Source organism: Sabethes cyaneus, chromosome 3 (genome assembly GCF_943734655.1).
Source record: "Sabethes cyaneus chromosome 3, idSabCyanKW18_F2, whole genome shotgun sequence".
Taxonomy (NCBI): domain Eukaryota; kingdom Metazoa; phylum Arthropoda; class Insecta; order Diptera; family Culicidae; genus Sabethes; species Sabethes cyaneus.
The window spans coordinates 172,804,621-172,817,633 of record NC_071355.1 but is presented as its reverse complement, the minus strand read 5'-3'; the positions used below and the strand labels follow the sequence as shown (position 1 = coordinate 172,817,633).

At 37.2% G+C, this 13,013-nt stretch overlaps 2 protein-coding genes across 2 annotated transcripts in view; both read right to left on the bottom strand.

Annotated features, from left to right (window-relative positions):
• The window catches only part of LOC128742170 (out at first protein), a 122,896-nt gene extending 116,195 nt beyond the window's left edge, over window positions 1–6,701 (bottom strand). Inside the window, exon 1 of the mRNA XM_053838421.1 lies at window positions 6,218–6,701. Within this exon, the coding sequence (XP_053694396.1) occupies window positions 6,218–6,325 (108 nt within the window). The 5' untranslated portion in view covers window positions 6,326–6,701. The remainder of the gene's footprint in view (window positions 1–6,217) is intronic.
• A 3,976-nt stretch (window positions 6,702–10,677) lies between these two features.
• On the bottom strand, window positions 10,678–12,678 carry LOC128740422 (ATP-binding cassette sub-family G member 4-like). The gene is made up of 6 exons (XM_053835961.1): window positions 12,506–12,678; window positions 11,872–12,449; window positions 11,615–11,814; window positions 11,387–11,555; window positions 11,230–11,330; window positions 10,678–11,175 (listed from the first exon to the last, which is right to left on the bottom strand). Exons 1-6 carry the CDS (start codon window positions 12,676–12,678, stop codon window positions 10,678–10,680), a joined length of 1,719 nt encoding a protein of 572 aa, XP_053691936.1.
• Between the last annotated feature and the right edge of the window lie 335 nt (window positions 12,679–13,013).

Genomic DNA, 13,013 nt, shown 5'->3' with positions numbered 1-13,013 from the left:
TAGAAAATATAGGTGATGGTGCAGGTCGCAAAATGATTTGAGATTTCTAAAACAATCTCAAACGAATTATCAATTTAGGAATAAAGCACTACTTGACTTCCGCATAAATTGAAAGTTTAATATTATTTAATATACTCAAAAATTCTGTGCAGAACAAATGCTGCGTGGAGTATTTTGGATAATGGGTCAAAAAATGAAACAAGCGGATTTGAAAGCATACAGCAGGCTTTTTCGACCGGTCGAAATCTAGAACACAAACAGTTTCGCGCTTCATTTTTCGTACTTTTTTAAACGTCTTTAATTATAGCTTTAAAAACAAACATGCACTGCAACAAAAGCAAATTTGACAGAAATATCGTCTTTTCTTTGTATAATAACATAATGCATGAATTCAGTGTCCAATTTATGGAAATTTTGATTCCGTATCTGTTTTCCCTAGACGAAAAGAAAATACTCGAACTCCAGTTCCAGCTTAAAAAGCTTGATTATTTGGATATACAAACCAATATACAGACGCATGTACTTGGACGTGACCCATTTCTAAATTATCTAAGTTTTACTTAAGGTCTGACTAAAAATAAAGTTGGATGCCCTTCGTACGTCACCGGCACGCCTCTTGTGGTAAAAATTGGAACCATTTGACATAACTTTATAACATATTTATGAAGAACAATTGGTGCAAGTTTCGTCAAATTGCACAAACTCCTGGATCTGGATCAAAGTTGCCAGACATGCTAAAAATGCCAAAATCAGCTGCGTTGAAATGAGTTATAGAGTAAGGAGGGATAAAAGTGCGATGCGGGCGATTTATCGGTGCAGTTTTCGAGTAAATTAACTACATTGGCATGGATGGGTGACTACTTTGACAGCTTGAATCTAACGTAAACTTTGGTTGCTGACGAAGCATAGTTGCTGAGTTATGTGCAATTGTTATTTTAGGGCGGTTTTGACGTAATTTTTCGTTATACGGCAAATACGATATCAACAGGAGTATATTACTTGTTGAAAATTTGTAGCAGCGTTTTACAGCACTCACATATGTTTTGAAAATACGGTGAAAAGAATTTTCAAAATATATTTCGCTTTTCCGTAATTTAATCTAACCCCGTTAAGCGCTTAGCGGGGTAAAAGTGCGATTCACGGACGAGGCAAAATTGCGATTCATGGACGAGGCAAAAATGTATAGCTAATTATATACAACTTTAGGCACTATATTACAGATACTAGAAATGAAAGATCTGCAGAAAACTGTGTGCTCTATAGATGTTGGCCGAAGGAAAACAATGTTTTTCCGCTGGTGAAACAAAAAACAAACGTTTGGATAAGTTTCGATCTGACGGAGGCTTCAATACACCAGCGCATATTAGAAAAGGTGCAAATTGAGAATATTCCTTACCAAAACACAGACTGCAGACTGGAGATAATATGGTTTTGTTAGCTACTGTTGTGCTAATTTCATGGATTCGAGCTTCGCACTTTTGCCTCGCGGTATTCGCACTTTTGCCCCACTAGTGGGGTAAAAGTTCGAATCGGCACTTGATCAGAAGAAAGAAGAATTTATTTTGCAAAACACTACTACCGCAGATGATTTATAGTTGAATGTAAAGACATTGAGTTACTGCATCACTATAAAATATATTATGTTGTTGCCCTTCTGTATATCTCACGAAAATTGATAACAACTTCAAACATCGCACTTATGCCGCGTCCAACTCTAAGGAAATCCCAGGTATGGTGGCAAAGAACTTTCAAGAAAACCTAAACTGGGGACCAAGAGCTGAGGAGGAAGATATTGAGGCGCGTTAAGTCCAATCATGGCATATCCATCCGGGATATCGCTAGAAGGTACGATGCCAACTATCAAACCACGCTGAATATCCTCACCCGAGACGGCTCATACAGTGCCAGTAAACATGCGAGTCGTCACTTGAAGCAAAATTTGGTAACCAAGAAGCACGCTTCTTGAATTGCTTTTGTGCGAACAAGTTTTTACGAAATTCAACGGATGTATTTTGATGCACTACGAAATCTACGTGAAAATGCATTTTTTGCAACTTCCCGGCCGAAAGTTTGAAGGAACATTGAAACTGGGCATGGTAATATAGCAGGCAAGTATAAGTACGTTTTTGCTGATAAATTCAGAAAGAAGACCATGATCTGGCAAGGAATACGTAACTGTGGACAGGAGGAACCCTTTGGCTCTGGCTATTTTGGAAAAGCTAGGAGAGAACTTGATATCAGCTCCACTGTTTAGAAAACTGCAAGGTAGTGTAACTGTAAATGCACTCGACTGGCAAAAAAGAGTTGTTTTCAAAAATTAAAAAACACTCAACTTTAGCATAGAGTAGTTTAATCAAAACATTTCGAACACTTTGTTTTAATTCTGTGATATTCTAAGCGTAGATATTTTTTAACTTTTACAGGTTTTAAATATGAGCTGTAATTTTACAAAAGTTTTCAAGTAGATGCATAATCATTCAGTGGTACAAATTCGTAAAATAGGATAATCACTATAAAATAATACAAAAAGACATTCTTGCACTCTGGAGGACTAGCTTCGATTAAAGCATTATCCCTCAAGTGAGCGTAAGCTCCTTTCACCGGAGGCGAACTACTACAGATCAAAGCTATCCGTGGTCGCTGTAAACTTCCGCATTGAATTAAATTATTTCCTTTTCACCGCGATCGTGAATAAATAATCCGTGCTCTCGAGCAAACATTCAACTGCTGCAGTGTATAAACAGTTATCGGATGGTTAGCCAACTGGCAATATACTGGAGGCATCGTCACAGACTGACGAAAGCCCAGTCGCCGCGCGTTTCATCGCAGCTCAAGCAGACAGAAGGACGGACCGGGATGGATGCCACGTTTACTACAAAAGAAAAGAAAAGAAGAGCAGCGCATTTTCCACGCTATGCTGGAAAAGCCGGAAAATGTGCCGGGTTGTATCGTAGTCGGAGAATTGTAAAATGAGATGACTGTGTGTATGTGTGTGTGTTGTGTGCTTGAGAATCCCACAGTTGAACGTACTTCTGCGAGCTGCGATGATCTGCTTTCGTTTGCTGAACGAATCCGCATAAAGAAAGGACAACTCTCCGCTACTGGTGCGGAGGAAATATTTTTGTTATTGCTATAAGGATGGTGCTCGTCGCATGTGATGCTGTAGGTATACGCGCTGAATTCATTCAGTTTCAGTCTGTTGCTCACAGCAATTGTGCAACCTGCAAAACCGGCTGCAAGCTTCGCTAACGCTGAGGGCGAGCTTGTTTACCGGGATTTGCTTCGGATTATTCCGCGTTCGTTTGGAATACCGGAAAGTAGTTCAGGATGAATGAGTTGTACACTCACAATATACGTTCATATCGTATAGAAATAGTCGTTTCTTAAACATAGTTTTATGAAATCAAGAATGGATAAATAGAACGCTATGTTTTTCTAATGTTGGAATCAATAAAAAGGGAATCTGGGTCACTTCGCTTTGAATTTAAGTTGGTTAATAATAAAAATTACCTAAAGTTACAATCTTAGATCAAAAATTGGTTTGAAAATCTGAAACTGAAAGCTTTTACTGACTAAATTCCACTATTAATATTTATTCGCGACAGATACGTATTTCACCTACGATTTGCAGGTTTTATCAACGAAAATTAACGAAAAGTTTAAGGTCAAATACCCACATTTTCTTCGAAGCAGGGATAGCTGGTAAATACACCATTAGTTTGTTGGGATTTCGATTAGTTTCCTTTTAGAAAAAAGTGTCAGAGTCTTCCCGTACCAACAGGTGGAAAATTCTTTACGATGATCAAACCTAAATACGATGCCTTTACTTGAAAAGTAGGGTTACGGACCCTCTTCGTCATACGTAAACACGATACAGACTTTATTGCGAGTTTTTATAAGAATTAATCCAGAAGTACTCAAATTTTGTACACCAGATAAATCTGACACATCTTGCATGTATATACATGTACATACAAAAAATTCACTTGTTCATAGATTTCTTTCGTTTATCACGGACAGACAGCAATTATTTACAAAAATCGATGCACGTATTCGTTGAGCCGTGTCCAAGAGCTACCCAACTACTATAAAAAGAGTGGAATTAGTTTGCATCATAGGTCAAAATTTCAAGTAGTTGCACTTCGTCATACTCAAGCTTCTCTTCGTCATACTCAAAACTGGTAGAAAAACCAAGAGGACTTCTATTTCTTGAACAAATATTGAAAAATTGTAATTTTCTAACATAATCTTTTCCTCGATAACGAAGAAACAATCCATAAATATCAATACCAGGTTGGTTTGGCTGTAATTCCCATCAAAAATGGTTATCATGCTGATTTCTTGTCGATATGTCTGGAAAGTAGACGAAGACCCGTGAAGTGAAAAGAGAATGTGTTGTGTTGTGGAAAGATTGTGCTACTGATGAAAAGGGATCGAAGTGGTAGAATGTCTTCTCTGTGGGGCAAGGGTTGGTAATAAAAACAATCTTTGATTTCTGTAAGGTAGTAAGATAAATTTACTGTTTTGTTCGTGATTTTGGTAAATTTTTCCCAAATGTACATTTTCGCCAGGCCAATTATAATATTTTCTCGTGGTTTAGTTTAAATATCTTTATTAACACTCGAAAAGGCATGATCTAAAGCTACAAATTCAATGCATGCTATGATTTTTTTGAGCAATGATTCGAAAAACATCAACTGAAGCTGTTTCTCTGCTGAAAACTACTGGACTATAAACAGCGAGTTTGGGAAACGTAAATACCTAATGATTGATATATTTTCTCCTCCACTGGGTTTACGATAAAACGTTTATTTTTTGTTTCGTCGAAGGGCAGAAGGAGAAGTTGGTTCGTCTATGTGCTTCAAAAGCTTTCAAATTTCTTCTAGGTTGCAGGATCACAACATTAATTAGGTACATTTACATATTATTTATTGAATGTTGATTTATTGTGTTTATGTACGTAGATCTATATTGCTACTTCAATGCTAGTCACTGAAAATGCATGGTAGCTAGTGCTTGATTTAAAACTTGACAGATAATATATCAAAACAGAGCTTGCATTTTATCTATCAAAAGTAGGTAATATTAAAAAAGTTACAATTTAGACCATCTTGAGCCACGATGGCAGATTTGATACATCGCGAATTGTGTTCTATCATTTAAAATTGTTATAGTGAAATTCATAGATTGTTGTAGAAGTATCGAATTGTAGCACACACTTGGACCTAGTAATGTTCAAATTTGATGTCTTCATAGGAAATCTATAAAAAGATCCGTAGTATCAATATTAAGAAGAGGGGCTGTACCTATAGGTGTAGTCCAAGCCTCCTTCTACTTTTTTTCAATCTCTTTTATTTTTCTGGTTCATGCTCAAATATATGAAATATATATGATCCACTTTTTTTGGTTTGAGAAACAAACTTTTGAATAACTCTCAGGTCCTCTATGTATTTTTTAAGCTTTGCAGTAAACCGGGTAATTTTCGATTTGCATCAAAGCCAGCCTGATGCAGTTAAGATGAACGAGATCTGTCAGTTAGGATCCGACTTTTGGCTGCGAAAAACTGACCTACCTGGATACCTACATATTTTATAAGAAAATAAGTTATGTTGAAGATACCTATTCCTGGATACATATCTTTGCAGGTTTGCTGAGTCAAATGCGCACAGATATATACTGTAAAGATACAATTTTCCAATCTCACTGTCAACTATAATTACTAGCGCATGCGAAATGCATTGTGCTGCAACAGAATTCCAACGAATTTCATCCAATTATAGTATGATCATAGTTCTAACAATAAATCGAATAGCAAATTACTGCGGAAGTAGCAATGCGAATACGTGACAAGAATTTAATGCAACCCGATATGTAGAGTTTGTTCCCAATACTATTTCGACCTGCTACAATGTCCTCCGGATGGGAACTCAATCAATAACATTATTTATTTATAATCCCTCTAGGAACACCAGAGGCCTTGAATGAAAAACAAACGTTCCGCTGGCCGGGACTACAAGAATGCAACACGAGGTACACAATCAAAACAATAATTCTGTCAAATTACTGTAAAAGCTCAATTTAGCACTGCGACAGAGGACCGTGTTGCACGACCACACCACGAGCCAGACCAGCAGCATCTCTGGCTGGAGAAATGTCAAAATCCGAAGAAAAAAATAAAACATAGTAGAAAATAGGCACGCTAGTGCCGAATACCGACCTGATTTTGTACATTGATCACGAGCTGGCTTATCCCATGACTAATTTGCACCAGAAAACAAATAAAACCGATCACTATCTTCCTACTAATGCACGATTCGAAATACATTTTGAAAAACAAAAACAAAATAGATAATGCTACACGCCTGCACCATCAATCGACATCTAGTGATGACTATGGAGCTTTCTCGTTCCCGTCGGCAGAGCTGCACAATTTTCACACTACACTTGCACTAGAATGGAAATGGATTTTTCATCGAGCACATCCTTTGACACTCCACAAACAGCGGCCTGGAGCTCGTTTCCGATGAAGCGAATTTTCGCTTTATCTCCGTTCCATCAAATATTTATAAACAGACCAACCGAGAACGGTTCCCCTCAGGACAGCGGCGGTAACAGCATTGAGAGCAGGTAGGCAATGTAAATATACTCCAACTGGCCTGCGACGACCGAAGCGGAGCCAACATCTGGCGAACACGACCGAACGAATCTACGGGCAGAAAAAGACTGAAGACGAGCGAGCCTTCATTGCTTTCGTTACATCGCGTGCAATCGGTATGTTTTCATAACAAGACCTCTTGCTTGCTGCAAGCAAGCGGCCCGAATGTCGCATGGTTTGTTTGTAGTGACAGCAGCAACAGTGCAACGTTGCACTGTTGTTATGAAACATAGTTGATTGTTCGGTGTCCAATGCCGGTGCTGCCTCTGCCGGCAAACTGGCGTCTATAATGAAGGACCGTCTACTTTACCGACTAGCGGTTTCCGATAAATAAGTGTTCCGTTTGTTCAGTTGGTTCCTCTGCAGTTGTTAGCAGAATAAATTATGATAAATTTTAATCCAAATCTAAAACAAATATTATAGAGCTAGCTTGTAATTTTTATTTTACAACACTTTAAAATATTTAAAAAGCCGGTTTTAAATGCAGAGCTATGAGAATTTTGTTATAAACTTAATTTTAAGTTCAGTTTCAAGCCTAACAGAAGCTTAAATTCCATTCCAAATTCAATTTTAATTTCATGCCTAGTTTCAACAATGATTTCAAGTCCGATTCCAAATACAGTTTCAAGTGCAATATTAATCTAATTTATTTCCAATTTCATTTCCTTAGTTTAAGTTCAATTTCATGGCCTTAGCTAAGGCTAATGCCAAGTTTAATTTCAACTTTTATTTTAAGTCAAACTTCAATTTCAAGTACGATTTCATGTTCACTTTAAAGTCCTTTTCTAGCTGGACTTCAAGTTCGTTTTGAAATCCAGTAATAAGTCCAATTTAAAACTAATTTATATTCATTTCATATTTTAAATCCAATTTCTAATCTGTTAAGGTTAAACGGCACCGAATCTCAACATTGCCGGATCGATGGCGAATTTTGAAGCTAATGTTGTTTGTTGTTCCTGAGTTGTGGCTGAAAAACTCGGACTAAATATTAATAAAAAACTAAATATTTACCAAATTTAAAAAATTCATTTCTCATTAATAAAAAAGTGTAGAGCAAGCAGTTTCTTATGAACATGTGAGTAAATTTTCTGCTGCTTCCGTTCTTCATCTTTTTCTGCATTTTCCCTTTTTCTACCTTTTTCTTTTTTAGCCAAATCGCTGAAAGTCTCTTTAATAAAGAAAATTAATTAATTACCCTAACAATAAATCCAATTTTAATTTCGAATAGTCCAACTTAATGTCCTATTCCAAATCCGCTTACAAGCCCAATTTCAACTCTAATTTTTAGTCACGTTTTTCTCTTTACCCATCCAGTGGAAAACGTGACAATAACTGGTCATTGGAAGGTAAGAGGGAAACGCGAGAGAATGAGAGAGAAGAAAACACTTGCACGAAAAAATAAAAACGAAAGAAAAATCGAGGCAGAAAGGGAGGGAAAACGGGACATAAAAATAGAAAAACGTAGACAATTAGAATATGGGAAAAAAGAAAACACAAATCAAGAGGAACGGAAGAGTAAAAAGGAAAAACGACAAAACGAGAAAACAATGGAAACGACTTAGAAAATGAGGACAAACTGAACAACAACAGAAATGGAGAAAAATCGGAATGGAAATGGAGGAAAAGAAAAAGGCAAAAGACAGAAGTAGGATAATAGACAAACGAGAACTGAAAAATAAGAAAATAGAGGGGAAAATAAAAACGGAAGACAAAAGAGACAAAAGGGCAAAGAAAAACAGAACATTACAGAAAAGGAGGAAAATCGACAAATAATAAGAGGAATCAACATAATCGAAAACTATAAAGTAGTTAACAAGGAAAAAATGCGAAAGTCGGGCTGGACAAAGATAAAACGGGACAGAAATTAACAAAAATACGGGAAGAAAAACGGGCCTTAAAACAAGGGAAAAGACGAAAAATGAAACAGAAATGTGGAAAACAAAATTGAAAAGGGCTAAAAACGGGACAGGAAAAGAAGAGGAACGAAACAAAGAAAGAGGAAACAGCAGGTAGAAAAAAGGAAAATCAAGAAAAAAAGGAGAATAAAAAGGAGGGAAAACGAGACAAATAGCGGGAAGAAGGGAGAGAAAAATAAAAAACAAAACATGACAAAAAGATGGGAGAACGGGAGACAAAAAGAGGAAAAATGAGACAAGAAAGGGAAAACGGAACAGAAAACCTGTGAAACCAAAAGGGAAAAGAAGAAAATCGAGGGAGAAAAAAGAAAACCGAAGGAGGAAATAAGGAAAACGATAGAGATTAAGCGGGATATAATAGGAGTAAGATGGAATATAAACTAGAAAAATGGGACAGAAAAAGAACAAAAATGGGTATAAAAAAGGAAAACTGGACACTAAAGGCAAAAACGCACAAAAATGTGACAGAAAAGAAGCAAAAACGAAACAGATGAAGACAAAAAACGCAACGAAAAGGATATAAAACGAATTAGAAAAAGAGCATAAACGGGGTTGTAAAAGAGAAAAAATGCCCCGAAAAGAGATGCAACAGACTGTGTATACTGTGAGACAGTAAGCCGAACAATGGTGGTCTCTGGTTTAAAGGCCAATTTCTATTACAATATTAATTCCAATTTCAATTTCAAGTCTAATTTCAAGTCCAATCCATTTTCAAGACCAATTTCAAAATAAAACTTCAAATTCTGCTTTAAGTTTGCTTCCAGGTTTAATTCCAAGTAAATCTGCTATTCATAAATATATACACCAAATCACGTCCAATTAACAACGGTATGCATTGTAAGAGCAATGGCTGTTTACTAATCGATTAAAAGCAATCAAAGCTGAATAAAGTAAGCACAAAAATGGTGTTTAAGTTTTTCAAATCAGCAGCTTCTGTTGAACAAGTCATTTCTAAACAGCCATAAACATCAATAACAAACCTTAATCCAAACAAAGGCTGAATAAGATCAGCGCTGGATCAGAATGAAACTGTTTGTTGGGAAATTCAATTTCAAATCCAATTTTAAGTCCAATTTACGGTTCAATTTGAAGTAAATATCCAAGCCCAAATTAGTTCCGTTTAATGTTCTATTTCAAATCCGGTTTCAAGCCCAACTTCAACTCTAATTTCTAGTCCAGTCCCAGATCTAATTTCAACTGAGATTTAAAATCCAACGGAGTTTTCAACTTAATCAGCCGGTTTTTTTGTGATAACTAAGTTCTTGTGATAAGGTTCGCCATCCTACGATTACGCGATTTCCCAGGCCAAAACATTCTTCTAAAAGATTGGGTGCCCCACCTTTTGTTTATGCGTTGGCACGCTAGTGATCATTGCTCCATATCCGCCGCACAGTGGGACGGATTCAAAAAACCATCGCTATTTGTGACGGAAGAAACTATTAGATATCACATTAATGTCTTCTTAAGTTCTTAAGTTTTCTGCTCTGTGAGAACTACTAGTATTGTAAAATAAGGGTTTAACGGGGTAATATAATAGATAGTAAACATAACTGTTTTGTTTCAAACTTAACATCTTCGATGATAAAGAAACATTTGTAGATAAAATTGTTTCGAGAAACTTCGCTTTTATTTTCATTTCCATAAACATAACCTGATCTGCAAAATTGCAGACAATACTAAATCGCATATTTTTGTGGAAAATCCGAAAACTCTAAAATTACTTATTGCGTTTTTAGTCTAACCTTCAAGGAAGTGTTTTTTTATTAATTATTAATTTGTGTGTTCAATTTAGTCATCAAGTATCTATTTTCGTTATTGTGTTTTCCTTGATCTGATATAAAGTTGTAAACTAAAGGTTACCGTGACAAATAAACAAACAAATTACAAATTACAAAATTACAAGGGAGGCTAGTTTAGATGCGATTCTTTATTTTAGAACCTGTTAAGCTGAAGAAAGGATGTTTTAAGTCATCAAAAAGCTCTCATTTTTCTTCAAACTGATTTTTACTAAGCACAGCTTGTAATATAGATCCGGCAATAAAACCAACTTATTTTTTACGAATCATTTACTCTACAACCTTCTAAAGAAGGTATGACAATATGTTTTCAAGCGTCTCGTTTTGTGCGCTTGAACAAGCTCCAATAAAGAGCTAAATGCAAAATCACACTCCACACTATTAACCCTAGAAGGTCAAACACCCACTCGATCTCCGGCATTCCAAGCAGTACAAGAAATTTGCGCAAAGTAAAATAGCAAAATATATCCCGACACTCCATTTCTTTTCGTCCGAACCCGTAGATGGCATTAACGGCACCTTCGACACTGTAGCGCACAAACGATATGAAGGTTAACGGTTTCAGATACAGCGGCATGTCCTTCAGTGTCACGAAGAAACCGGAAAACAAACTGCACGGAATGACTATCATTACGGTCAGGAATACGGCCGTCTGCATTGGATACATATTGCCAAGCAAAAGTCCCATCAATAGGGCCACCCAACCGGAAAGCAGCGATATGATCCAGAGCGCAAACATCCGGTGCAGTTCCAGCGGTTGACCGGTCAGGAAGTACATGATGAAAAACGACGCTGTCGTAGAAAAGATCTGCAAATTTGAGATGGTTTATCAGTTAAATAGACGTGTACGATTTTCACATACCAAAGCAGGAACTTCAATCAATAATTTGGATACGTAGTATGGTATCAGCGAATACCAATTGTTTTTGTGTTCTCGTATGAAAACTGCTGATTCCAAGGGAACTATAAATATAATCTTATTTAGTAATGTTTTGACAATACAAAACAACAAAACAAACATGTCAGAATCGCCGAGAAGGCACAGGTGAAGAATACGCTATAAACAACAATCATCAGCACTGAAGTATTGGAAATTATTTTGGCTACGTTGTTTCCCGTATCGTAAAATGCGATTCCAGTTAAAGTAGCAATTAGAATACTAATGACTGTTCGAGCTTTAAGGTTGTACTATAAAGTAGACAGACAATTAGCAAACAAATCGAACCTAACAAATTTAGTTGAAGTACCGTGTCTCGTAAGGTACAGCGAAGAGTTCTTTTCAATAGAAGGGAAATCTGCTGTCCAGTACTAAGCATATATCTACTTCGATCTTCAGAGTCCATAGAGAAATTTTGCACGGTTGAAACCTTACGTAAACGTTCTGACTCGCCTTCTAACAGCCGCTGTATCCTTTCGTCTTCGTGATCCAAACAAGCAACTTCCAGAGCTGCAATAATACTACATAAGCAGAATGAAGTATGTTACGCAAAATTATATAACTTACCGAAGTCTGCTGGACTGTGTGACACAGGACACTCCAGTCCGGCTACCGCAAAAACATCTATCATTTCCGGTAAAGGACCACAATATAAACCGCGACCTTTCGATAGAACCAATGCGTCATCAAACAGTTTGAGAATATTCGAGCTCGGTTGATGGATGATGCTAATAATGGCCCTGTTTTGAAGCAACGTTAAACTTTGAACATAACTCAACACTTGATAAGACGCGACAGTGTCCAGCCCGCTGGTTGGCTCATCCAGCAGCATCACTTTGGGGTCAGACACTAGCTCGACGCCAATTGCGAGTCGTTTCATTTCACCCCCGGAAAGATTCTTCACCAACGTGTTTGAACACTTCTCCAGTCCCAGGATTTCCAGTAGTTTTTGATTGTTTTCATCTTTCGTTTCCCGGGGGATTGCGGGAGATAGTTTGAAATCCGCAGCATAGGCTATACTTTCCTGTACGGTAAGATTGTGCCAGAGACTTGCCTCTTGTGGTGTGTATGAAATGAGTTTTCGCATCTGTCTACCGGATAGAACCGTCCCATCTAATCGCAGCTTTCCAGAGACTCCGCATTTTCTGGAAATAATACCATATCAATCAATTCATCAACACGTTGTTCCAATTGAATCAACCTGTGACCACTGAGAATGTTCAGGAAACTCGACTTTCCTGCACCAGAGGGTCCCAGAATGCACGCCATCCGACCGGATTCGAATGAACCAGACACGTTATTGAGAATGTTGTTCGTAGATCCATCTGCAACGCATTTTTCGAGATAAATATCACTTTCAACAGTAGATGCCATGTGCTATACCTTTTTTTCTGCCGGTGAAAGTTATGTTATGAAACGACAAACAAAAAGATTTTCCAATCGGCACTTCATCACTTGAAAACATTCGTTGATTTTAGTTTTTCGCACGTTCACTGTAAACTGAACCACTCACTCGGGATTACGATTGAATTCTGGGTGGGCAATTCGGAAATGATTCTCTTTTTGTTTAACTCTCCGGTTCTTCTTCCGATGATAAGAACTTACCTCGCACAAGCATCTAAAATAGAAACGCTCTCGACTGCTTCAATTATTATTTACGTCGCTTATCAAAATTATTGCACGCAGGCCGGAGAATAAATTTGGCATGT